This window comes from Oreochromis niloticus, linkage group LG9, assembly GCF_001858045.2.
Source record: "Oreochromis niloticus isolate F11D_XX linkage group LG9, O_niloticus_UMD_NMBU, whole genome shotgun sequence".
In the NCBI taxonomy this organism is placed as follows: domain Eukaryota; kingdom Metazoa; phylum Chordata; class Actinopteri; order Cichliformes; family Cichlidae; genus Oreochromis; species Oreochromis niloticus.
This window is the reverse complement of record NC_031974.2, coordinates 4,489,818-4,515,707: the sequence shown is the minus strand read 5'-3', so window position 1 is coordinate 4,515,707 and position 25,890 is coordinate 4,489,818. Positions and strand designations below refer to the sequence as shown.

The 25,890-nt window shown below is 39.9% G+C and overlaps 3 protein-coding genes and 1 long non-coding RNA gene across 7 annotated transcripts in view; 2 read left to right on the top strand and 2 right to left on the bottom strand.

Annotated features, from left to right (window-relative positions):
• Nucleotides 1–2,171: 2,171 nt before the first annotated feature.
• The window catches only part of LOC100709743 (GTPase IMAP family member 7), a 292,536-nt gene continuing 268,817 nt past the window's right edge, over nt 2,172–25,890 (bottom strand). The window contains exons 1-2 of one of the 3 annotated variants that reach the window (XM_003457326.4): nt 3,630–3,683; nt 2,172–3,500 (exon numbers count right to left, since the gene is read on the bottom strand). In XM_003457326.4, the coding sequence (XP_003457374.2) occupies nt 2,803–3,500; nt 3,630–3,648 (717 nt within the window). In that variant the 5' untranslated portion in view covers nt 3,649–3,683 and the 3' untranslated portion in view covers nt 2,172–2,802. Of the gene's footprint in view, nt 3,516–3,629; nt 3,684–25,890 lie in introns of those variants that run through there. The other 2 variants (XM_019352985.2, XM_019352986.2) reach the window with 2 other exon arrangements.
• LOC100710013 (GTPase IMAP family member 2-like) lies at nt 3,802–5,712 on the top strand. Its single transcript, XM_003457327.4, has 4 exons — nt 3,802–3,834; nt 4,117–4,216; nt 4,428–4,486; nt 4,980–5,712. Exons 2-4 carry the CDS (start codon nt 4,140–4,142, stop codon nt 5,564–5,566), a joined length of 723 nt encoding a protein of 240 aa, XP_003457375.1. The 5' UTR covers nt 3,802–3,834; nt 4,117–4,139; the 3' UTR covers nt 5,567–5,712.
• LOC109197607 (uncharacterized) lies at nt 7,346–8,449 on the bottom strand. Of its 2 annotated transcripts, XR_003221565.1 has the most exons (3): nt 8,277–8,449; nt 8,150–8,211; nt 7,346–7,619 (listed from the first exon to the last, which is right to left on the bottom strand). It is a non-coding gene; the product is annotated as an uncharacterized LOC109197607 (long non-coding RNA). The 2 variants fall into 2 exon arrangements; XR_003221564.1 differs by lacking the exon at nt 7,346–7,619 and having other exon boundaries at nt 7,693–8,211.
• Nucleotides 19,467–21,289, top strand: LOC112847779 (zinc finger BED domain-containing protein 4-like). Its single transcript, XM_025910154.1, has 2 exons — nt 19,467–20,649; nt 20,875–21,289. Exons 1-2 carry the CDS (start codon nt 20,248–20,250, stop codon nt 21,202–21,204), a joined length of 732 nt encoding a protein of 243 aa, XP_025765939.1. The 5' UTR covers nt 19,467–20,247; the 3' UTR covers nt 21,205–21,289.

The following is a 25,890-nucleotide window of genomic DNA, read 5'->3' as shown; positions in this document are numbered from 1 at the left end:
AGACACACATACAGACACAAATAGTGAGAGGTCATGACACGTACGCAGTACACAGCATGCACGCGCCCTCGCACGTGTACGCACACACAGATAGACTCATTTAGTAGGTAAGAGTTTATGACTGCAAAGTTGTGCATGAGTGACATTTTGTACAGGAAGTGCACCTGATGTTCCAGGAAGATAAGCCTGGGCAGGATGGAGACAGGAAGCGCTTGGCGTCGACCCGAAGAAGATGTTCTGTTTTAGACTATGTTAAGAGTCATTGTGGTTTTGGAGTGACGTATGCTTTGTTTAAATCTGCCTACCAACAGAAAAGGGGGCTGTACTATCTTAACCCTATAAAACCGTTGTTTGAATATGGTAAAGACAGTTCAAGACTGATTGGGTTGTTGGACTCACACATGTGTTCATTAAAATGTCGTCTAAATTGCACACGCCTGGATCTGTGGTTATTTATGGATTCCTCTCTCAACATTGAACCCTAACACTAGCTTACGTGGTTGCAGTTCTACCTGGATTTAAAAATAGCTACGCAAAACGGAGCGTGCCCGCTCCGACCGGCTTTAAAGGGTTAATGCCCTACCTGGCCCCCCTGGCAAAACTTTGCTAGACCCCCTCCTGCACAGTTACCAGCTCTCAGCTACATAGAAAAAGATCCTGGTGTTATTTGTCTCTCAGAAACAGTTCATAACTTCCCTTCAACTCATTCATGTCACCTAAAAGGTAAACCTGTTTCTCCATCACCTGTTCAGCTCTGATGATTCAGTAAGGACATCTCCTGGTTTCATCTGCATGTTTCCCTCTCACCAGATAACCAAACCGATATCATGACCAGCAGCTTTACAGCTGTGGCTCCAGCAAACATCAGCTGATACTAGAAATTAATATTAAATAAATTCTAACAACAGCTGATCAAGCTTAAACGTGCTGCTGTTGTTTAACGCGACATCCGCTGGTTTCTTCTTTCTAGCGCAAAGTGGAGATAAACAAACAAGAGAGAAAAGTCGATCAGCTGATCATTGATCAGTTTCATGATTGAAGTAGCAACAGGAGAGGGAGGGGGAGAGAATGAGAGAAGAAGAGACAGCTGTGCAGCAAAGACACAGAATAACTCCAGCTTTGTGTCTTTTTTCATTCTAGCTGAAGTCCGGGACAAACAAATATGTTCCTTTTCAGCTCAATGCGAAATATGTAATAATTTCTCTGAATGCGGGACGATTCCGTTTTTTACGGGACGGTTGGCAACTCTACTAACTAACCTTATGAATAAAATAAAATTCACTAGCAGTAACATCACAGCACCCACCCAGCTGTATAGAAACTCCGTCATGCTAGCTAGTACGCAGTACGAGTTATTGTAACTGACTGTAAAAAGTCAGAACAACGAAAATAAACTCCACCTAAACTTGGTTTATATCTGACCCAGATAGACTGCAGGTCATAACTTCTTACCTGAAGTTCAGTTCACCTGACGCTCGGACCGGCGGCCGCCTCGGGTCTCTCCTCCTCCTGCCTCCCCTCTCCCTCATCCACCTGCTGGCCTCTGTGGAAGCTCCACCATAGCCACCACCAAACAATCAAACTGGCATGCGTGCCCAGGGTTGCTGTCCCCTGCGTTAGAGCCTTGATCTTGTAATTAGTTGTAAATAGATTTGAATAATTATTATCATTATTATTATCATTAAATAGATTTGTAAAGTAGCATTTGTGTACCTTTTTTTTCACTGTTTATATATTGTTCACTGCAGCCTAGGAGGCGTGAGAAGTCATTTTTGTTGATTAAGTTTACTCCTGTTTTTCATTTAGGCCGTTAGGTAAGTGAATTGTTTTGTGTTCTGACAGTGTCTTAGAATCAGAAATAACTGATGAAAGTGTTGTGATTATAGGTTTTTATTAGGCTAGAAGCTTTAAATGAATAATTGTCAAATAATAATGAGCCTATAGATAACTTTTCATAATATGTTCTAATACAAACAGCCAGAGCAGAACAGACCCAAAATAAAAAACTTCTCATTAGAAACTGAATTCATATTTTTTTTAAATCAGACAACCATCCACAGTTCCCATTTACATTCAATTCAATTTTAATTCAATTCAATTTATATAGCACTCTTCACAGGATAAAAACCACAAAGTGCTTCACAGTAATATAAAAACCGAAATACATAAAATACAACAAAAATCAAACATACAGTAAAAATTTAATTTAAAGCCAATCTAAATAAATGAGTCTTAAGCTGCTTTTTAAATGAATAAATACAGTCAAGGCAATGTAATGTTGGAGGGAGAGCATTCCACAACCTGGGGGCCACCGCTCTAAAAGATCTATCACCTCTGGTCTTAAAACGTGTTCGTGGGACGACCAGCAGCCTTTGATTAGATGATCTCAGGCTGCGATAAGGGTTCGCAGCCTGGGTTCTAAAAGATCAGAAATGTAGGCATACATAAAATATTTAATTGACTAAATCTCATCTCAGACATAACCACCATGATTTGATACCCATATACAAATCAGAATAGATGCAACAGAGACAATAAATACTTTAATAGCACAGCTTATATTATGAATATCATATAATGATGATGATTATATGATCATTATTTCACTTTTAAATACGTTCTTCTTCAAAGTCAAAAGATAAACTCACATAATCAATAATAGTTTATTTTATTATTTCTTTATGGGAAATAAACATCAATTGATCCTACACAATGTGTGTCATCATGAACAAACTGTATATTTCATGTAGGTATAAAAGCTGCCCTGATTAGAATAGAATAATTACAATTAACCACAATAGTTTAATCTTTCCCAAGAATGATGCGAAAAAGTTTGATACGTTTACACAACGACTCAGTGAACCTATACTGCTCCAGTGTTACTCCCTTTTTGCGCGCTTCCTCCACCTCTTGAAACATGGCGTCTGTGTAGTGCGTGCCCTTATTTACTGACACCATTTTGTCGATCTTCTTGACCAGCTCCACCACCTGCTTTCTGTCTCTGCTGGTGTTGTCAAAGACGTGGTACCTGTTTCCACAGCTTTGGATGATGCGTTTAAGCCCTGGCTCAGCGTCATGTACATACTGCTCTATGGTTGTGTTTCCAAGATCACCACCACGGGTGAAGAGCACAATCATGTACTTGTTTGCCTCGGGGCCAAACAGCTCCTGCAGGGCTTCCACTGAGTTTTTCTCTTCTCTTGTGAATCGTCCGATTTGGATGACCAACAGGAACACATGAGGACCGGGAGAGGAGATTTCAACACATTTGACGATTTCACTTTTGATGAACTCATCTGATTTTGAAGTGTCCAGGATCCCTGGTGTGTCTACAACACTAACTACTCTGTTACCCCACTGTACCCAAGCTTTTTGACAGAACTCAGTCACTGATGCAGATAAAGGACAAGATCTGAAACGCTCATATCCCAGGATGGTGTTCCCAACAGCACTCTTGCCCACACCAGTTTTTCCAATCGTCACAATCCTCAAATCAGGACCTGAAACACAACTGACTAATTTGATTTAACTCATGTACACAAGAGTTTTACAAGAACCAAAGTGAAACTGAGAAATTTTCACACTTTAGGAAAACAATTTAAAAAACAATGATTAATAATAAGTCTTACCTGCTGGAATTAAAGCCATGTTTTTCACCGTTGTCACTGCACAGGTGAGAGATGAATGCTAAAACTGCTTTGCAACATGTTGCTTTTTATAGCTCAACAGATGACACGCCTCCTCCAGTATTATACAGTCATAGAACAGCAGTCTGCAGACTTTAGACAGTGTCAGACAGAGTTTTGCTTCAACAGACTGAACAACTCACTTAATGTAAGTTGTGCTTGTACATTTATTTGCTTTGTAGCAATTAAAAGAAAACAGTTTTAATTTAGTAATGAGAGAAAAGGTTTCTGATTTCTTATAGAAAAAAATATTTTTACATCTGTCATGATAACTCTCTTAAGAGAGCATTGTTAACTATAGATTTAAGATTTATCTGAGTTATCTCAAAAAGCTTCTGAAGTAAACTGAGACATACTAAATTGTTACATTAGCATAAACAAAAGTGAAGAGTTCAGAGTTGTGCTGGCATTGACATATAAACCCCCACAGATTATTCATTTAAATCCTGCATCATGGGAAGCCTTTTCAGCAAAGCGCAAGACAGAAGCAATGTGACTAAAGACAGACAACTGGTGGCAGCCAATATGAGGTAAAGCTTAAAGTGCAACACTTTTGATTTGGCTTAAATGTTAAATCTAATTGTGAGAATAGTGTCTTTGCATAGCGTACATACATGCTATGATATATTTTATAAATGTAGTTTATAGTGATGCTTTGAAATGTGTGCATACAATTATAGTAATAACTTCAAACAAGATCCAGCTTCCAGGTGAATTTGTATTTTTGCTGTCACTAACTAGTTGTTGGGCCCATGGATTACACTGTATACGAAGACAGCACACTGATGAAGCAAAGACAGGTAAACCACAATCTCTTTTAAGTACTATATAAACAGGGGTGCACATAAGTGGTCCGCAGGTGCGCATTTGCTGTCAAAATAAAAGACTCGCACAAGATAAGAAGTTGCAACGCGCGTTTGCGTACATATAAAAGGCACTGTTTTTGTCCGCTAGAGTGGGATTTTCACGGCATATTCTGCACCAAATCTCTGTGCGTTCATCATTTGTTTGAAGCCAGCTCACCTCCTGCAACCACTTTTCCAAAAATATGCGCTTCTTTTGCGGTTTGGACTCCTTCTGACATTTCTTTGGAGGTGGAGGAACACCAAAGTAATTGCTTAAAGGAGCTTGCTTCTTCGACATATTTAAGAGTTCTAAACAAATGTCTGTCCTCCTCCAGAAAGTCGCATTGCAATTTCCTATCTGCGGACCACTTATGTGTACTCCTGTATATAAAGCATTATGTAGCATAATAAGATTTTTCATTTACATTATTATTGGTCATCTATGCAGGAAGACACACTGGCACTACAGTGAACTTTGTTCTTTTGGGAGCGGCTGGGACCGGAAAGAGTGCCAGTGGAAACACCATCCTTGGGAAGAAACACTTCATATCTAGACCCAGTTCAAAGCCGGTCACCACAAAGTGCCAGAATGGACAAACTAAGATCAATGACTTACATGTACGTGTGATTGATACCCCAGATATCTTTGATGATGAGATTGGGTCATCAGTTAGGAACAAACATATGAATAGATGCAAAGAACTCTGTGAGTCAGGACCATGTGTGTATGTACTTGTGATGCATGTGAGCAGATTTACAGATGGTGAGAGAGACATAATGGAAACGTTAGAAGAAGATTTTGGGAGTGAAGTCAGTGGACGAACAATCATCCTGTTCACCCGAGGAAACGACTTGCAGCAGGCAGGAATGGGCTTGGAGGATTTCCTTCATTCTTGTCAACCTGATCTGAAGAAAATGGTTGAAAAGTGTGGAAACAGGTGTGTTCTCTTTGAGAACAACAAATCAGGTTCTGATCAGGTTGAAAAACTAATGGAGAAGGTAAACACAATACTCGAAGACCAGAAGAGTTTATAACTGAAAGTATTTGGAAACTATTGTTTTTCTTTTAAGTAAAGATAGAGCACTGTGTGAGTCGATATCTTCTACTGGTAGATGATGTAAAACAAATGTAAATGTGAATTTTTATTGATTTCTTTAATAAAGCTCATATGAATTAAAATCCGGACAACAAGATAATTATCTTTGTTTTTATAGACTTCTTTCAAATCAGGCAATGACAGCTTGTTAACCCTTGTAAACTGGAACAAACTAATTCAATAAAGCTAAGATTTTCAATACAAAGTGTCTCACTGTTCTATATTCCAATTCAGTTTTATTAATATGGTGGCAATTCACAGCAACAATTGCCTCAAGGTGCATAATATTGTAAGGTATTTTAAATAATATATATCCCAGGAACAAGAAGCAAGCAATGGGTAGTAAGTGATTAAGATCAGTAGCAGAAAGCTACTAATCAGATGGCTAGTGGTTTGATCCCCATCTGCTACTTACAAGTTTCACCCCAAAACAGCCATCATAGTGTGAATGTTAGACAGAAAGCACTTATAATGCTTTTTGGGCACCCGGTTGGAGTAGAAAAGTCCTAGAACCAGTCCATTTAACTAATTATTAGAGCAAAGTGCTCTATTGGGGTGATACAGTACAATGACATGCTGAGGACAACATGGAGCCTAATTATTCAAAACCTTGTATGTGAGGCATATGTGAACCTTGTCTGTAAATTAAATTCTGGATGTAACAGGGAGCAGACAAAGATAACGCAATATGGGAGAAACTCAATTAAATTTTTATTTATACAGCACCAAATCACAACAACAGTCACTTCAAGTCACTTTATATTGTAAGGCAAACCCTACAATAATACATACAAACAAAAATCCAACAATCATTTGACCCCCTATGAGCAAGCACTTTGGTGAAAGGTCTATTAACACATAGTGAGTGAGAAAGGTGACTAAAGAAGAAATACACAGCATCTTGGGAATCCCCCAGCAGCCTACACCTATTGCAGCATAACTAAAGGAGGATTCAGGGTCACCTGGCACTAACTATATGCTTTGGCAAAAAGGAAAGTTTGAAGCCTAATCTTAAAAGTAAACATAATATCTGTTTCCTGAATCCAAACTGGAAGCTCATTCCATAGAAGATGGTCCTGAAAACTGAAAGTGCCCCCTCCCATTTTACTTTTAAATACTCTTGCACTTTCTTCAGCCTCTTTGTGCTTTCCATTAGCCTGTGAGATTCCCAGGTACTTGTAGCTGTCCTCTATGTCTGCAGTGTTGCCTTCTGGTAGTTCAATACCCACTGTTCTGCCTACTTTCCCTCTCTTTGTCACCATCTGACTACACCTCAAGTCCATTCTGTAGTGAGTATCTGTAGCCAGTCTTGTCAATGATCTGGCTGAGGGCATTCAGGCCTATGCAGAACAGCAATGGGGATAGAGCATCTCCTTGGTAGATCCTGCACTTCATTGTGACTTGTGCTAATGGCTGGAAGTTGGCCTCTAGTATTGTTTGCCACATCCTTATTGAGCTCTTGACTTCTGTTCCCTGTTGATCCTGTATAGGAGGCATTCCAGGATACATCTGGGGGGTTACTGAGTCATAGGCTTTCTTGCAGTTGTGGCAGCACTAGGTGGAAATAAAGTAAGTACGCTTCACAGTTTAAAAAAGACAACGCCACCCTGGGAATTTCACCCAGAGAATACTGGAAGTAACACTAATCACCAAGAAGTCAGTTAGGTTTGTTGTACTCAATACAGAGACGAGGTTCAATGAGAAAATAAGTTGACAATTTATTAATTATTTAAAACAACGTATAAAAGCACAATCATAAATATCAGTGTATAAATATGCTTAAAAAAAGGGTATTCAGAGCTGAGGCTCACCAGTGGAGGGGCAGGGATGCCACAAACAAACTCAAAAAAACAGAAAAGAAAACACACCAAGACACAAGTGCAGCACACTATCACACACTCACGCTAATAAACTAAGAAAAGGCAGGTGTGTACACTCAGAGGATCCCACCACCAAGGCACCCTAGTCTCCTCCACGTCGGCGCTCTGCATCTGAATAAAAGAAACAAAGAAAATTTTAATATATTACAACAAACTGATGTGTAGCGCTGGGGGATAACTCAACTGCAGGACCACACTGGTGATCTACAGCTAGAAAAAGGGCCTCCCACCAGTGGCGTAACAAAAATCCAAACTACAAATCAAAACAACAGAAAAACAACATACAATCTAGATAAAACTCTAAAATATGGAGCAAACGGAATCGCCGTATTGCTCCAACTTGCCGTCTGCACGACTATAAGTTAGTTATCCAGTCAGTCAATCAGTATGCACGCCAGCCGACCCGCGTGGCATGCATATGGCCGTTGTCCACGCCGACGTCCACTTTAAAGGCTGGCAGCAGTAGGAAAGAAACTTCGCAGCCGGAACAGACAGTAAAAACAAAGTAAAACAAAGCAACAGCACTTCAGTTTGCGTAGCGTGGCGTAAAACTAAGGCCCACACTTCCTACAAAGCATAATAAGTAATTACTATAAAAGAACAATAAAAGGCAGAGATCGTAACAAACGTGGATTACGTACCGAGTAAGCCGCGTCATAAAACGTGAGCAGAATGGCTCAAAGGAGGCTTCTACAGCTACGACCTACAAACAATAGCCATTTACCACCAAGTAAGGTAATGTACTCACTACAATGAGTAAACACCTACCAGCCGCGATGGAGGCTTCAGAAGTGTAACCCGCAAATGATCTCGGCAACACCAAAGGGAAGTCAGGTGACCAAAGGGGAGATCACAGGTAAGCGATCCAGGGACGCTCAAATGGCCACTATTTATACTAGCGCCCCCTAATGCGCCAGGCTGAAAGTGGGTTAAACCAAGGAATAACATTCATCCTGCCACACAGTCATTTGGGAGGTGCACTTGTTGGTCAATCTGTTTTTACAGCCTTGGGTGACTGCTCTGTCTACCAGTAGCTGGTCTTGATGCATGCTCAATCATCTGGGTAAGGAAATCTCCAAAAAGTGGATTCTATTTCTCAGATTGAAGAAGTCACTTGGATGAGTATTGAAACGTTTCTCCCACTGCCATGTCCAGATGAATAGAATCCACTATTTTTTGGGAACAGGAAGTAACGGGTGTTTCGCTTCGCTGTTGTTCCTGCCAATTCCATTTTATTCCCCACAGATTTATTGACTGTTCATCTTAGTCACTATGACGCCTAACAGGAGCTTCCATGTGGTACGGAGGCAGGTTACCAGACAGCATTTGGATGGGACTAATCTCTTCTGGAATTCCTTGGGGATCATGAATGTCTAGCCTTCAGTTAGCCTTTCTGGGTGTCTTTTGTTGACTAGCAGCTGGTTTATTTGTGTTGTCATTTGCTCATGGAGTGCAGCAAGCTTCTTCAGCCAGTAAGCGTGACTAATGTGAGGGCACAGTGCTGTCGAACTCTTCATACTGAAGACCCTGTCTTGGCTGTCTGCCACTGTAATGGTTACTGGACCCTGTACAAAGAAGTTACTGTGGTCTACTTTTAGATCCACTAGCCACTAAGCATTTCCATTATGAGTTGCATGCTTCTCTTGAAACTGGTATTCAATACCTACTGCACATTCCACTTTGTATTGTCTCTGTCCTTTAATCTTGAATCTTCTCCCATTTGCTCTTCCAGTATTGCTCTGTCTCCAGCTTTGGTTGGGCTGTTTTCATATTGTTCACCTGCCCCTGGGAGTATACTTTAGATGGTTCAGTGGAGTAGAGCTGTTTTTTTCTCTTGCCTTTTAGGTCTCTGGTATACCTGTTCAAGCGGCTGGCAAAGGCTGTGAGTCTTTGTTTGGCAGATTCTAAGGCTTAGGTATAGGCAGCTTGCTGTACTTCTTGGGCTCCTTCTTCACTGCACCTTTCTGCAGCTCCAATAGTTAGTGTTGCTCCTTGTGGCTGTGGCTCAACTTGTAGACAAGAATCTCACTGATCACTACTGCTGTGCTGTATGTCAACTGGTTGGTTTCGATGATGGCCTCAGTAGGGATTGTCCATAGTGCTGCACTCACATGTTCTTGTAGATATTAATATTGAAACTTGTACATTTACCTATTTCAATCCCTGGCATTTATACACCATGCTTTGTATGAATCTGTTTACCTGTATATGTTGTTCTTAATTGTCCCATGGGGATAAAAACAGTTATTTGAAACTGAAACTAAAGTATGCCACTAAGGAATGTACACATGGACCGGTGCTGCCTCTGAGTTAGGGGCTTGTCACCTTCACGCCATCTTTTTATTTACATTACTTTTTTGTTTTGTAACACACTTTTTGAGTCAGTATTTTGGGGAAAATATTAAAATATTTCTTCAGATGCTAAAGGTACTGTATAGGAAGGGTAGGGATAATGCCAGACTCAGTAAAAGTGCCAGATTTGCCTATAAAGTGATTTCAAAATACAGAATGATTCTTAATAAAAACAGTTGTGGAAATTACACAGAAAACAAGAAGTTTTTCTTACTGTAAAAACCATGCACATGTTTAACTAATAATTTTCACAAGTTTAAATGCAATAGTATATAAGTTGTAAATATATACTTTTTTTTTTTTACAAGTTTTGCAAACATAATATTTTATTACACTGATTAGATCATGTAGGCATTACAGGTAGTGCACTGCAGTGGACTGAACCAAATCTATCTAATATACTACAATTTTCTCTTGTTAATAGATTCTCTTCTTTACACAAAATGGTTAAATATTGAGTTTCTTCTGCCTCTTTCACTTTCTTATCTCATTGCTTTTGCAAACGTTTGCTTGCTCGCCCTCACTAATAATATGCCTCCCTCACAGCAGACCCGTCCTGAGTACTCCTGATGGAAATAGTTCCTGCCCAGGTGCTCACCTCCTATTCATCAAAAATATTAATTCTGTAAATAAACCTTTTAAAACTTTAAATTTCTCCCAAAACATGAAAATAGGTCAAATTTAGTCTGTTTTGGCATTTTACTGCAGCAAAAATACCCTGTTATGTCTTTTGGGTCATGATACTCTACGGGGCCTGGATAATAAGCAACTGGAGAGGTGAAAAATCATTATTTCTTTATAAGTGACTTTGTTCCAAGAGCCATAGGGTGAAATTTGAAAACTGTCTGTGGATTTTTCTAGTATAGGGTGAAAAAAAAACAGGAAAGATGGTTTTAAGGAATCGTGAAACTGTTGAACTTTACTTGCCACCTGTATTTTTTATGAGAATGTGAAACATTGTCCTATGCTGCCTTGATCCTTGTCAGGGACGGGCACCTTCAAACCGTCTTTTTGTTTACATTAAACTTTGGTTTTATTTTGCAACAGACACTTTTTGAGTCAATATTTTGGGAAAAATATTACAAAATATAAAAATATTACTTCAGATACTGAAAATACAGTATGGTAGGGAGGATAGTGAAGATGTCAGATTTAGGGAAACTTGCTTGTAAAGTAATTTACTACTGAATATTTATCAAAATTATAATGCGTTATGGTTACTGTGTACCCATTGAAAATAAAAAAGTGTGGATATGTCATTTACACATAATATTTTAAAACACAGCAAGATAGTACCAAAACTTCATAAGTATAGTTTTATTTTAATGAAAAACTGAGTGGAAGAGGGACAGTGAGAAAGGGCACTTAAAACGAGAAAAATCTCCTGAATCACTTGTTGAGAGAACAAAAAAGGAAAAAGAGAAAAAAAACAAGCAAAAAAAAAAGCAACATAATAAACACAACACCATCGCATTAATCTAGCTAACAGTAAATAACAGTAAATACTAAATACTGAATGTTGCTGTGCAGCACGCAGGACCGACAGTAATGTGCTTTGAAGGAGCAGCCAAGAAAGGTGTAGTTTGTGTCTATGAACAGTGAACACCTGTGTGGATCAGCGTGCTTGTATTAAAAAGGTTTCTCCACGTAACGGTCTGCTAGAGCGTGTAGGGAGCCATAGCCCCGTCCCCCAGGGCATGAAGCAGGGATGGAGGAGATCAAGGCCCCAGACATCCAGAGGCTCCAGAGTGCGAGAGCCCAAGGAGGACCACCGGAGGGCCGTTCGTGCCACCCTCCTGGAACCCTCCCAACTATGCCAGAATGAACCGAGCCATAGGCCCAGAAGCCAGAGGCCTGAGGGCCCCCGCACCCCAGAAGAGGCCCGACTGAGCCACAGGCGTCAGGTCCCGCCATCTAGCCGGTACATACCTGAGCGCCCAGCACCGGATACCATCAGCCACCAGCAGGGAGTGTGGTGAGGGGAAAAAGGCTTCCATACTTTGGAGGGTCTGAGATGGCGCCAGAGAGGTGGACTCCGAGATCCGACCTGACATATAGACACAGACAAACAGGCACACACAGACACAAACATGCATTCCTACCCTCATGCACACATATACAAATACTCAGCACTCACCTAACGTAAAGACAGACACAAATGGACATTGCACACAATCACACCTCCCAAACATACTCTATACCCCAGATCCAGATACCCTCGCCCCCAGAGGAGGAAATCGCACCTAGACCCAGGAGATGTTACCGTTATGATGGCTTTCTATAGCAGTTTTGGTTGGTGTGCAATGGCTGTTATGTTTTCATGACTTAAGTTGGTCACAGGATTGATAACACTTGACATGACATGACCTGTAAATAAGGGGCAAGCACGCTATGTAATTTATGGGCAACAAGTCTGGTTTTTACAAGAATCAGTGAAGCAAGTACACTGTAAAACCTGCCAGGTGCGAGTACCCTGCTTTTACGTGCAATTTGTGGTCAAAAAAGTGCTGAAACCTTGAAACAATTACACTGTAAGTACCTTGTACTTTCTGAGGTGCTGGCCGTATTATGGAGTTACTTAATCTTGCCTAACTTCTAGGTATTTTACAGGGAAAGAAAAATGATTTTAAATATTGTAGAAGCCCAAGTAATTACTAAGTACGTACCACATAATTCTTTGCATAATATATGTTTCACTATTTAACTGTCTTCATATATTACATATACAATCAATACAGTGATAATCATTTTGGTTTTTGCTTTTGAGTTGTTTTCATTATACTTACATTTTAATACAAGAACACGAAACAATTGAGAAACCCTTAAAATGAACTTTAACAATATATTACCATACAAAACAATGCACTCATAAACACCATGGAATTCACTTTTTTTTTCTTTTTAATTTTGGAAAATGTCTTACTTAGCGAGCAAATATCCAAAAACTGTCAAAAACATGTTGTCAGCATATTCTTCCAGAGTCATCCCAACTAGTAGAAAACACACCAAAACTGTTTCTTTTTGTGTGATGTCCACTTGTACAGACAAGAATTGACAAAAACTGTGTTCTATGAAAGCTGGCCTAAATCCATCATCCCTCAACCAAGAATTGGATACGCAGTTATACATGCAAAATAAATCTTCTTCATTATCATTTGGAGACCCAAACATTACAATGCACAATGCTGAAATCGTTTTATTTTTGGCTTTTACAAACAAGCCATTACTATTACACTGGCCACTTTATTAGGTTCACCTTGCTACTAATGGGATGGACCCCTTTTTTCCTCCAGAACTGGCTTTAGCACAGCATAGCATCTTTTTTTATAACACACTTTACATCCAACAATGTTGACCAAAGTCCTACAAATATAAAACAAAGAGAAAACAGTTATATATAGAATACCTTAAAATTAAAAAAAATAATATAATTAATAAGAAACATATTAAGAGACATCAAATCCTGCTGTGCTGAAAGCCAAGGTAAATAAATATGTTTTAAAACGTGATTTAAAAACAGATAAGGAAGGTGCCTGTCTAACATGTAAAAGCAACTCATTCCACAATTTTGGTGCTGCCACAGCAAATGCCCGATCCCCTGTCAGCTTACGATTTGTCCTGGACACACTCAAGAGGAGCTGGTCTGCCGACCTGAGGGACCAGGAAGGTATGAATGGATGAAGAAGCTCAGAGAGGTACAGAGGGGCAGCATTGGACAAACATTTAAAAACAAATAAAAGCAGCTTAAAATGGATCCTATGCACAGGTAGCCAATAAAGTGAATATAAAACTGGGGTGATATGCTCGCATCTACAGTGCCAGTTAACAGACGTGCAGCAGCATTCTGAACTGCATTTGAAAAACAGAAGATCGACTCACCCCAAAATAAAGAGAATTACAGTAATCCAGCTGAACGGTTACAAAGGCATGGATTACTGTTTCAAATTCCCGTCGCGCAAGAAAGTACTTAATTTTGGCCAGCTGCCTCAGATGAAAGAAACTAGACCTCACAACCAACCCGATCTGGCTTTCAAGCTTAAGTTCAGGATCCATTTTAAAACCCAGATATACAATCTCTGGTTTACAAAATGATTTCAGGGATTGCAAATTAACGCACGGAACACCAGTGGAGGCAGGTCTGAACACCATTACTTCAGTTTTAGAATCATTAAAACAAAGAAAGTTTAGCGCCAACCACGACTTGATGTCCTCCAGACATATTTGCAAGCGATTTACAGACGACCCATCTTTTTTTTTAAGAGGAACATAAATCTGGCAGTCATCTGCATAACAGTGAAAAGAGAGTCTGTGTTTCCTAAAAACTGAGCCCAAGGGAAGTAAATAAAGCGAAAACAGGATAGTGCCCAGAATGGAACCCTGTGGTACCTAAGCACTTTGGGGTCCATAGGGACTAAGTAAAGCGCTATACAAATACAGGCCATTTACTCCGAGAGACAATGGAGCACGGGAGGACAGACAGTTTCCTAAGCAAATTGAAAAGGTTCGATTTGTTAAGTAAGATCTGAACCATTTCAGAGCCACACCTGTTATACCAACACAGCTCCAAACGTGAGATTAAAATTTCATGGTCTACAGTGTCAAATGCAGCAGTTAAATCGAGTAAAATAAGAATGACACTTTCACCAGAATCACATGATAAAAATATATCATTAAAAATGCTTAAAAGTGCTGATTCAGTGCTATGCATTGCTTTAAAACCAGATTGGAAAATCTCCTGAACATTTTGCGCATTCAAGTACAGGATCAGTTGGTCATATACAATTTTTTCCAAGACTTTAGATAAAAATGGCAGCTTAGATATTGGTCTAAAGTTTTCAACAGCATTTGTATCTAGCCCAGGTTTCTTAAGAAGTGGTTGCACAATTGCATCTTTGAAATTCGTTAGAACTACACCTGAGGTAAGGCTGCTATTTAAAATGGTTAAAATAGTTATTCTTTGTAGCATAACTTTAACAAGGAAACATTCCTCAGATATTTTCTTCACTATTTTGAAATGAAAATATTAGACAGTTGCTGCAGACTTGGCAACTTCACATACATGACCAACAGTGTATTTTCACACAGAGAACTGCTGCTCGCTGGATAGCTTCTATTTTTTGGACCATTCTCAGTAAAGCTTAGTGTCATGGCTGTGTGCAGGCAGGCATTAAAAGGACCCAATATGCAGACTCACAGAGGCAGAAAGTGAACTGAAAAACAGCTTTATTGCTGTATACAAACTGAACTAAACTGAGAATACAAAGAGCAAACACCTGGGAGACACAGCTGACACTAATTACAAAGACGAGTCGGAGGAGAGCAAAACAGATCCTGATGCACACAGACTGACGACTACCCAAAGTAAAACAGGAAGTACACAGACTCAAGGACACAGGCTTCACAGAGGGACATGACTGACTTCAAAACAGAGGGAACATATGGGACCAAGATCTAGAAATACAAAACCAAAATACAGACACAGACAGCAATAGCCCTGCAAATAAATAATAAACAAATCAAAACACAATGTCATTTAAATGACCTTTTTAAAAAGCAATACATGTGATATAAAACTGCAATAATTTTAGTAGCTGCATTTCAAAATAAATGTGAAAGACCAGACTTAAATATAACACTACAGGTCCTTCTCAAAAAATTAGCATATTGTGATAAAGTTCATTATTTCCTGTAATGTACTGATAAACATTAGACTTTCATAAAAAGTTGATTCTGTTCATCTGGACGAGCCCGTTCTCACTCCCGGGGCGTTTTGTCACCTCCCGTGGCATTCCTGAGGAACACGAAAGGTGACCTTCTGCGTTGTTATGGTACGCGCCGGGTTATTGATGATAACCCGGCGCAAAAAGATGGCGCCTGTGTGCTTGGCATGCCGTCAATCGCTCTTTTTTATCTGTTTGATTTTATTGTTTTTAGCTAATGTTGTGCAACATGTCAGTTCAATACTGTCGTATGATTGCCAAACTTTATTGGAAATCGGCTCATCCACCAAAGTTTCAGTTTGGTTTGGTAAAGATAGCCAGGGTTTTCTGCCTCCCTACCTGGAAGCAGTACCATTGCGCTGGCATCCCCTACCACCGCCACCAGATATGCGGAAGCGACGCAGGAGACGGGGTACCCGTGGAGGTCGCCTCGTTAAGCTGAGAATACGGATTTCTTACCTTCCTCACAATCTACGCTCCGTTCGTCAATCTTTTCCACGACTCTTGGTACCATCGCGTGCTCTGGATCCTGTGGATTCCTGGTTGGTTCCCATTGTCGGCTCTATCGGGAGCAGCCCTGCTAAATCATTCCCTCTTCGGCATCTGCGTTGGAGGGGAATCGACCGATCAAACCTTCGATCGGTGGATCTGGTTGTCACTGCCCCGGAGGTCTCCGAACCAGCTCCTCTCAGGTTGGGTTTAATAAATGCCAGATCGGTGGCGAATAAGACCTTCATCCTGAAGGATTTCTTTTCTTCCCATGCATTGGACTTCCTCTGTTTGACTGAAACCTGGAGTTCACCCGGTGAGTTAAGCGTTTTTTCTGAACTGCTGCCCGCCGGCTGTGCTTATTTTAGCGCTCCGAGAGCTTCTGGTCGTGGCGGGGGGTTAGCTGTTGTTTTTAAATCACACTTTGAGTTTAAGCAACTATCCTCATGGACACACCACACCAGCTTTGAACTTTGCCTGTGTGAACTGGGCCACTCGCCTTCATTGCTCTGTGCAATAGTTTACCGGCCTCCTAAATATAACAAGGAGTTTTTATCTGAGTTTTCGGAGTTTCTCGCTGACTGTGCATCCCGGTATGACCAGGTCCTGCTACTCGGTGATTTTAATATACACGTATGTTGCCCAGGGAAGCCCCTGGCTAAGGAATTCATGGACCTGGTGAACTCTTTTAATCTTGTTCAATCTGTTAAATGTGCCACTCAAGAACGTGGTCACACATTGGATTTGGTGTTGTCATATGGGTTATCTGTCTGTAACCTACATGTGGAGGATGCTGTATTCTCTGATCATATGCCCATTTTATTTGATGTTGTTCCTCTTAGTCCTGTTGTTAAACGGGCTGCACCGACGCGATGCTATCGTGCCTTCGGCTCAGATACTGCTGAAGATTTTTCAACACTATTTGAACAACTTGTGTCCAGTCCCTCTGAGTCGTCCTCCGTAGATGGATTACTATCTCATCTGGATTCTGTTTGTAAATCTGCCCTTGATGTTGTTGCACCTCTAAGACTCAGGCAATGTAAACCCAAGGCCAGCCCTTGGCTAACCGATTTTACTCGAGCCATTAGAAGAGAATGTAGGAGATGTGAAAGACGATGGAAAAAGGACAGGCTGTACGTCTCTCTGGAAGCTCTTAAGACGAGCTGGAAAGCTTACCAGAGGGCAGTAAAGACCGCCAAAAACTCCTATTTTTCACAACTTATTGCTGTTAATTCACATAACCCTCGTGTTTTGTATAATACCATTAATTCTGTACTGAATGCCGAGGACCATGTTCTTTTGCAATCTTCTGAGGTTATGTGTAATAGGTTTCTTAATTTCTTTGTGGATAAGGTTGCTAGTTTGAGACCCTCCACTGTATCTTCTGTTGACCCAGCTGTGCATGTTCCCTGTTTAAATTTGCTTATTGCTTTCCAGCCAATTGTTTTACCTGAACTAGAGAAGCTTGTGTTAACTGCTAAACCGTGTGGTTCTCCGAATGATGTTGTTCATCCATGTTTTCTGAAAGAGGTGTTTCCTACTGTTGGACCACATATTCTGAACATAATCAATACCAGCCTCTTGTCAGGTCAAGTACCAAGTGAGTTTAAGCATGCAGTTATTCATCCCTTACTTAAGAAGCCAGGCTCAGATATTTCAGTAATGTCAAATTTTAGACCCATCTCTAAACTTCCTTTTCTGAGTAAGATCTTGGAAAAGGTTGTTCACACTCAGCTGATGGATTATCTAAACAACTCTCAAATGTTTGAAGTTTTTCAGTCCGGCTTTAGGCCGTTTCATAGCACAGAGACAGCTCTCATAAAGGTTATGAACGATATTCTTGTAGCGACAGACTGTGGTAAACATGTAGTGCTTATACTACTAGATATGACTGCTGCATTTGACACAGTAGATCACGACCTGCTGATCTCTCGATTACAGCATTGTGTGGGCATTTCTGGCTTGGCACTCCTGTGGATAAAATCATATCTCTCAAACAGGAGCTTCTGTGTTAAGTTGGGCTCGTTATCGTCCTCTGTGGCCCCTCTGTCATGGGGTGTACCACAGGGATCTATTCTTGGGCCATTACTGTTTTCATTGTATCTCCTGCCACTGGGTGCGATCTTTCCTAAACACAATGTTTCATTTCATCTATATGCTGATGATTGCCAGCTCTATTTTCCTTTCAGTCATTCTGATAGCTCCCAAATTAGACTCCTGCTTGATTGCCTTAGTGATGTTAAGTCATGGATGGCTCAAAACTTTTTAAATTTTAATGAACGTAAAACGGAAGCAATTCTGTTTGGCCCGAATCGCTCCTCTGATATGCCTGATGTTGACCTTGCTGCTCTGACCCCTCAACTGAAGAGCTCGATTACTAATCTTGGGTTAAAAATCGACTCTGCACTTACCTTTGATGGCCACGTGAATGGGGTGGTGAAATCGTCATTCTATCACCTCAGGCGTCTGTCGAAGGTTAAACCTTTTCTTTCAAGACGTGACTTGGAGACTGTTATCCATGCTTTTATAACCTCACGCTTGGATTATTGTAACTTCCTTTTAATAGGGGTTGGACTGGGCACTCTGACACGCCTCCAACTAGTACAGAATGCTGCAGCACGGTTTTTATCTGGTAAAAGGAAATTTGAGCACATTACTCCGGTCCTGGCCTCCCTGCACTGGTTTCCAATTGAATTTAGGATTCATTTTAAAGTTCTTTTATTGGTTTTTAAATCTTTAAATGGTCTGGCACCTGCATATTTGTCTGATTTGCTGAAGCCCTATGTCCCCACTCGCTCGCTCCGGTCAGCTGAGCAGTTGTTGCTCTCAGTCCCCAAATCACGGTTGAAACTGAGAGGAGACCGAGCGTTCTCTATTGTGGCTCCTAAGCTTTGGAATAATCTTCCTCTTCACATTAGGCAATCGACATCGGTGATGGTTTTTAAATCCAGATTGAAAACGCATTTTTATTTACTGGCTTTTGACTCAGTGGTTGACTGACTTGTATTTACTTATATTTTATTGTTTTTGCTATGTTCATTATTTTATTGTATTTATTATTCTTATGGTATCTATTATGTTTTATTGTTCAGCACTTTGGTCAGCCTTGTGTGTTTTTAAAGTGCTATATAAATAAACAATGATGATGATGATGATGATTTCCAGTGGAATGACGGTCCGACGGTAACACACGTTCCAGCCATGTATTCCAGCCCTAAACCTAAAAATTATTTTACAAAAACAAAAATAATATTAAGTGTACGTGGAATATCTTTAAAAAAAAAAGTATTGGGTAATAAATATATATCTTTAAATTTACCTACTTACTTTAATAAGAAAAATAAGGTTGTAAGTGATATGAATGAAGTGGTAAATGAATTTTTTTTTTTTTGTGAATATTGGGCCTAACCTGGCAAACCTAATTAGAAAACAGGATGATTCAGAATGGAATGAGGAATGGAAAGGAGATAGCAGAGTCGTACAGTCTATGTTTTTAGGGGAAATCACTGAAAAAGAAATCATAGCTATTGTAGCAAAATCTAAAAACAAGACATCCACTGATTGTGATGGGTTAGACATGGTCATCGTAAAAAAGACCTTGGATTGTATAATCAAACCTCTCTGTTATATGTTTAATCTCTCATTTTATACGGGTGTATTTCCTGACCGAATGAAAGTGGCAAAAGTTATCCCTCTTTATAAATCAGGAGACAGACATAGTTTTAATAATTATATACTAGGGATGCACTGATACCGGTATCTGGTATCGGCCTTGATACCAAATTTTCTAAAGTACTCGTACTCGTTAAAAGTTCCCCGATACCGGGGACCGATACCACGGTCTGAGAAATGTCTATGTTTGAGCGGCGTGTAAGGGGTTAATCGCAGGCACCGAGTGCCCGCCCCCAGGTCCCGGCTGCAGCTCAGAGCGGGGGAGAAGGCGAGGCATGTCAGCTGTGTGGAACTATTTCAAAGTGAATGAAGACGACAAAACAAAGGCGGACTGCAAATTGTGCTCAGCGAAATTGTCCAGAGGAGGCTCAAAAGGTAGCGCATTTAACACAAGCAATTTAATCAAGCACCTAAAATCCCAACACGACAACGAGTACAAAGAGTTTACCCACACTTCTAAACCAACATAATCCACGCTGCAGCAAACTCTTGCAAGACGAGAGAAAATGTCCAGAGACAATCCACGTGCTGTGAAAATAACACAGGCAATTATCAAGTACATTGCATTGAGTGACCAGCCACTCTCGGAGGTAGAAAATGTTGGATTCCTGCGTCTCCTCCATGTTCTGGAGCCCAGATATGATGTCCCAAGCCGTCACTACATGACTGACACGGAGCTGCCTAAACTACACGTGTCCGTGAAAAAACATATCCACAGCCTACTGCAAGCCTCCTCTGCGTTTAGTTTCACCACGGATATTTGGACAAGCAGTGTTAGCCCCGTGTCGCTAATTAGCCTAACCTCCCAGTGGATAGACGAAAGTTTCACACCGCAACGAGCCATATTACATGCCAAACAATTCCGCGGCTCGCACACCAGCCAGGCTATAGCGCATGTGTTTGAGGAAATGCTCCAGACATGGAGTATACATAAAACATCAGTACATGTTGTGCTTCGTGACAACGCCAAAAACATGATTAAAGCCATGAATGACGCAGGGCTCCCAAGTCTGCCGTGTGTCGCGCACACGCTCCAACTGGCTATTCACGTGGGCTTATTAGCACAGAGGAGCATAGCTGATGCTATAGCAGTGGGGCGGAAAATAGTTGGGCATTTTAAACATTCCGCCTTAGCCTACTCCCGCCTCGAGGAAATTCAGGGACAGCTCAACCAGCCAATAAAGAGACTGCAGCAGGACGTACAGACGCGCTGGAACAGCACGTATTACATGCTCCAGTCCCTCATAGAGCAAAAGCGAGTGCTGGGGGTGTCCGAGCATGAACTCCCTGACTATCTCACCACTCACCAATGGGTTCTTATGGAGACGACTGTTGCCGTCCTCGCCCCCTTTGAGGAACTAACTAAAAAAGTGAGCAGCTACGACGCACTAGCCTCTGATGTCATCCCAGCTGTGACTGTGCTAGTGAGACTTCCAAACAGAGAAACAGACGAACAAATTTAAAATTAAATTTTGTTTTTTTATAATTATTTATTCTGTAATATGTTGCATACAACATGCTTTTCATTTTAAATAAATGTTCTTAATTCCAAACTAGTCCCTTGTTTGTTTGTTTTTTGTTAAATTATATGGCTTAAGCTGTTACCTGTAAATTTAAATCATGTTTTTATTAAGTACTCGGTATCGGCGAGTACTGAACTGCAAGTACTCGTACTCGTACTCGTTTTCAAAAAAGTGGTATCGGTGCATCCCTATTATAGACCAGTATAATTGCTATCACAGTTTTCTAAAGTGCTTGAAAAACTCTTTGCACAAAGATTTGATAGTTTCATTGAAAAAGACCAACTGTTAAGTGAAAGTCAGTACGGATTTCGACGGAACAGATCAACAGCAATAGCATTAATGAATACTATTGAAGACATTTCATCAGCAACACATAATAATAAATATACTATAGGGGTATTCATTGATTTAAAAAAAGCTTTTGACACTCTGCAACACTCCATCTTGATTTCTAAGTTAAGTACTTATGGTGTGAGAGGAATAGTATTGAACTGGTTAAGCAGTTATTTAGATAATAGGTTTCAATATGTGCAGTGTTTAGGCAATTCATCTCATAGAATGAAAATAGAATGTGGGGTCCCTCAAGGTTCTGTCTTAGGACCAAAACTTTTTAATTTATATATAAACGACTTTTGTGATGTGTCAAAAATGTTACATTTTGTTTTGTTTGCAGACGATACAAATTTTTATTGTTCCGGAGAAAACTTGAAAGAATTGGTTAAAATTATGGTTATTGAAATGAAAACATTTTTTAAAATGGTTTGATGTAAATAAGTTATCGATGAATTTGGAAAAAACAAAGTTTATGAAGAGATAGTATTATCTATAGAAGGAGTATTAATTGAAAGAGTGACAGAATTCCGTTTTCTGGGTGTAATAGTGGATGAGAAGTTAACATGGAAACCTCATATTGAACATGTTAAAAAAAAGTTGGCTAAAAGTATTTATATCATGGGTAATGTTAGATATATATTAGATTACAAGACAATGAGAATATTATATTTTTCATTGTTTCTACCCTTTCGGAGTTATTGGTTGAAGTATGGGGGAATACATATGTGACTAATATGAAACCATTATATTTATTACAGAAGAGAGCACTTTGAATCATGCATAATGTTAAATATAGAGAACACACTAATAGTTTGTTTATAAAATCAAAATTATTAAATCTAGAAGATATAGTGAAATTACAGACATTAATTATTATGTTTAGGGCAAAAAATAAAACACTACCTCTTAAGTTACAAAGTTTATTTGTATTGTGTTCAGAAAATGGGGACGGCAGAAGGAAGTTTTATTTTAAGCATCGGTTTGCTCGAACCACACAAAGGCAAATGTGTCCAACAGTCATAGGCATAAGAAACTGGAATTCTCTCAATGATCATCTTAAGTGTTGTACAAATGTTTCTCAATTTAAAATCTGCTTTAAGAATAAAATGATAAACCAGCATGAAGAAGTTGAAAATAACAGAATTTAATTGTAGAAAAAAATTATCCTTTAGTTTGATATTTTGTGGTATTGCTCATTGTTGACTATATTGTTCTCTTTGGTTTGTTTTGTTTTGTTATGTGCAGAATATTGTCAGAGTGTAATTTTGGTTGCCTACTTGTATTATCACAGATAGGGGGCAGGTGTCAATAAGAATTTATTCTTCTTCCTGCTCCTGCATGGAAACAGTGTTACTTTAATTGAAAGGAAGGTCGTGTATGGGAAATTAATTATTGCTGTACCATGTGTGGAATAAATAAATACATAAATAAATAAATAAACTTATCCCTAACCTTAATCAGCAGTGAAATGACGTAAAATAGTGTTTTCCAAAGCGATTTTAAGAAAATGAACGAACATGTGTAGATTAAGTCCAAACGGTTCTCATGTTTTCTGAGTTTCCCCAATTTCGTCATTTAGGAACGTGTTGGGTACCCGAAAGTGTAAAATGTTTTGTCACGTAGCGTAAAATATTATGCTTAGGGAGTGAGAATGTGTTGTCTGGACATAGCGTTTTCAGTGGGAGAAACGTTTCGGCACTCATCCAAGTGACTTCTTCAGTCTCAGCTGACTGCAGGTTTCCCCAATATTATAAACAGTACATTTGCATAATGACTGAAACCAGCCCACTGAAGGAACAATGGGCTCGAAGGTCAGTTCATTCATCATAATTATGCAAATTCTCATGACGATTGATCAACAACCACTGACCAAAGCTCATTGATCAAAGACCACTGATCAATGGTAAAAAAAAAAAAAAAAAGGTAAATGGCCTGTATTTGTATAGCGCTTTACTAGTCCCTAAGGACCCCAAAGCGCTTTACACATCCAGTCATCCACCCACACACACTGGTGATGGCAGCTACATTGTAGCCACAGCCACCCTGGGGCGCACTGACAGAGGCGAGGCTGCCGGACACTGGCGCCACCAGGCCCTCTGACCACCACCAGTAGGCAACAGGTGAAGTGTCTATTTAGGGGCATGGAAATTAATCAGGGAATCATGAAATCAGTGAATCATGCAAATGAATCAGAAATGTTCCCTCGTAACAAAACTCTTCAGGAATCACATTCAGATACAACAAGGTAGCTAAGTATTAGCCACTTCCAACAATTTTTCATGCAACATGTCAGCACTAGTGCATAGGGCTGCATATGAAGGTTAAATTCTTGTTTTCCTGTAACAAGTTCCTATATTCCCTTTAGACATCTAAAGTAAACTCTTGAAAATGAAACTAAATGTCTTTTTCTCTCTTTCATTGCCATATTTGAACCTGAAGGTTTTGATGCAAAGGGTTTCTTAAATGTTTTCTCTGCTGAAATTTACGGTGGCCCTGAAGTGCAACCACAAAAACAAATCACAAAACGCACAACAAATTGAAAAGCGCAAAAACAAATTGAAAAGCGCAAAAACAAATCTCTTAACGCAAAAACAAATTGAAAAGCGCAAAAACAAATTGAAAAGCGCAAAAACAAATTGAAAAGCGCAAAAACAAATCTCTTAACGCAAAAACAAATTGAAAAGCGCAACAACAAATCACTTAACGCAAAAACAAATTGAAAAGCACAAAAACAAATTGAAAAGCGCAAAAACAAAAACCAAACCGGAAGAGGTAGGTACCAGTGCTGCAACAACAGGCATCACTGATTGGATGATGGATCCGGTAGCCTTTTGAACCGGAAGTTGTTCTGTTCGGAAGTTTGGTGACTGCTCTACCAACTTTTTTCCACAACTTGGACAAAACATGTTGGCTGTATCCCAATTCAGGGTCTGCAGCCTTAAAGGCTGCATTTTAAGGCCGATTACGTCACAGCGGCGCGCCGAAGGCTGTCCCAATTCAAAGGCTGCTCGAAATGCGGCCCTCAAATTCGGCCTTCATTTCCCTGAATTTTAAGGCTGTGGCGGTGTAGACTTCGTGGCCCAACATATCCCACAATTTATAGCGCGGCAGTCACTGTGGATAATTTTGCCACAGACGGCAGAAGCGTAGCGGCCGAAGAGTAAACTGTTAAACGTAAGTACTGAATATGATGTCACTTTTTTATGTGCAAATGTTTAATAATGAGGAACATTAAAACACTACTGTTGGCCATATGTCGGCAAAGTTATTTGCCATTAGCGATGTTTGTACTTTCAGCGTTTACTTTGTTTTAAAGCATTTAAAATATAATAATACAATAGTTGACCTTAATCTTACAGAGAATGTGATGATTTTATGGATAATTAAAGTCAGTCATATATCCACAAACACAACAAGCTGAAAGTCAGTGATGCTGCTCGGTTTGCAGTCCTGAATATGACGGCACAAGCAGGATTCACTGCACTGTTAATGTTAGCTATGTTATATTGCTGCCTCTGTTCGGTGGTGTCGAGCCAAACGGACTTTAACGTGTGTTTGAACGAGCTGACGGTTCACTCGTTAAGCTGAAAGAAAGATGCTTTAATCACAGGAGTCACACATGTGTCCACTGGACCATCTGGGAACTCTTCTTGTTTAGCACTCGTGATAACACAAACACTAAATCCTCCTTCTCTTGTGCTGTTTTGTAGCAGTGTATACACCTGAGACTGTCACCTGTCTGTCTGTCCTGCACTCTCTCTCTGTTTCTTTCTCTCTGATTGTGGAATAAAAGTATGAACATGTATTTATAAGTTACACTTGTGTTTGAATCCTGCAGCTTATCACACATTTGATTTCCATGTGTGACAACTGCAAGTGTCCAGAGTGAGGACAGACTGAGGGACCCACTGCTGCACATCATCCGTGAGGCTTTGCACCCCTGATGATCCACCAGGACAAACTCAGCAGTGTGTGAGGAAGAGGAGGAGGAAGAGCCAGCAGCAGCTGACAGATGGAGAGAATAGACAGACTGTTCCCTGTTTGTGAAGGACTGCTAGGAAAGTTTAACATAACTAATTGTCTGTCCTGAATCAGTCTTATTAGGTAATGTTCAAATAATGTTATCATTCCAGTGTTTTCAGTGTGGGAGAAAGTACTCAGGGCCTTCAAGTTACACACTATGAAAGGCAGAAACAAGTTTAATATTCAGGAACCTAAAGTATGTATCAGCAGCAGAATGGAGCTAAAAATAAATGTTTGTTTCAGTTCTATGAAGCTTTGAGTATTTTGGAT

What these genes read in the sequence shown, in the direction of transcription:
- LOC100710013 (XM_003457327.4), top strand. Translation starts at nt 4,140, where the DNA reads ATGGGAAGCCTTTTCAGCAAAGCGCAAGACAGAAGCAATGTGACTAAA. An exon ending in CTGGTGGCAGCCAATATGAG is followed by an intron (nt 4,217 to 4,427) that starts GTAAAGCTTAAA and finishes GTCACTAACTAG; the next exon opens with TTGTTGGGCCCATGGATTAC. An exon ending in CACTGATGAAGCAAAGACAG is followed by an intron (nt 4,487 to 4,979) that starts GTAAACCACAAT and finishes TCATCTATGCAG; the next exon opens with GAAGACACACTGGCACTACA.
- LOC112847779 (XM_025910154.1), top strand. Translation starts at nt 20,248, where the DNA reads ATGTCCAGAGACAATCCACGTGCTGTGAAAATAACACAGGCAATTATC. An exon ending in TAGCGCATGTGTTTGAGGAA is followed by an intron (nt 20,650 to 20,874) that starts ATGCTCCAGACA and finishes CATTCCGCCTTA; the next exon opens with GCCTACTCCCGCCTCGAGGA.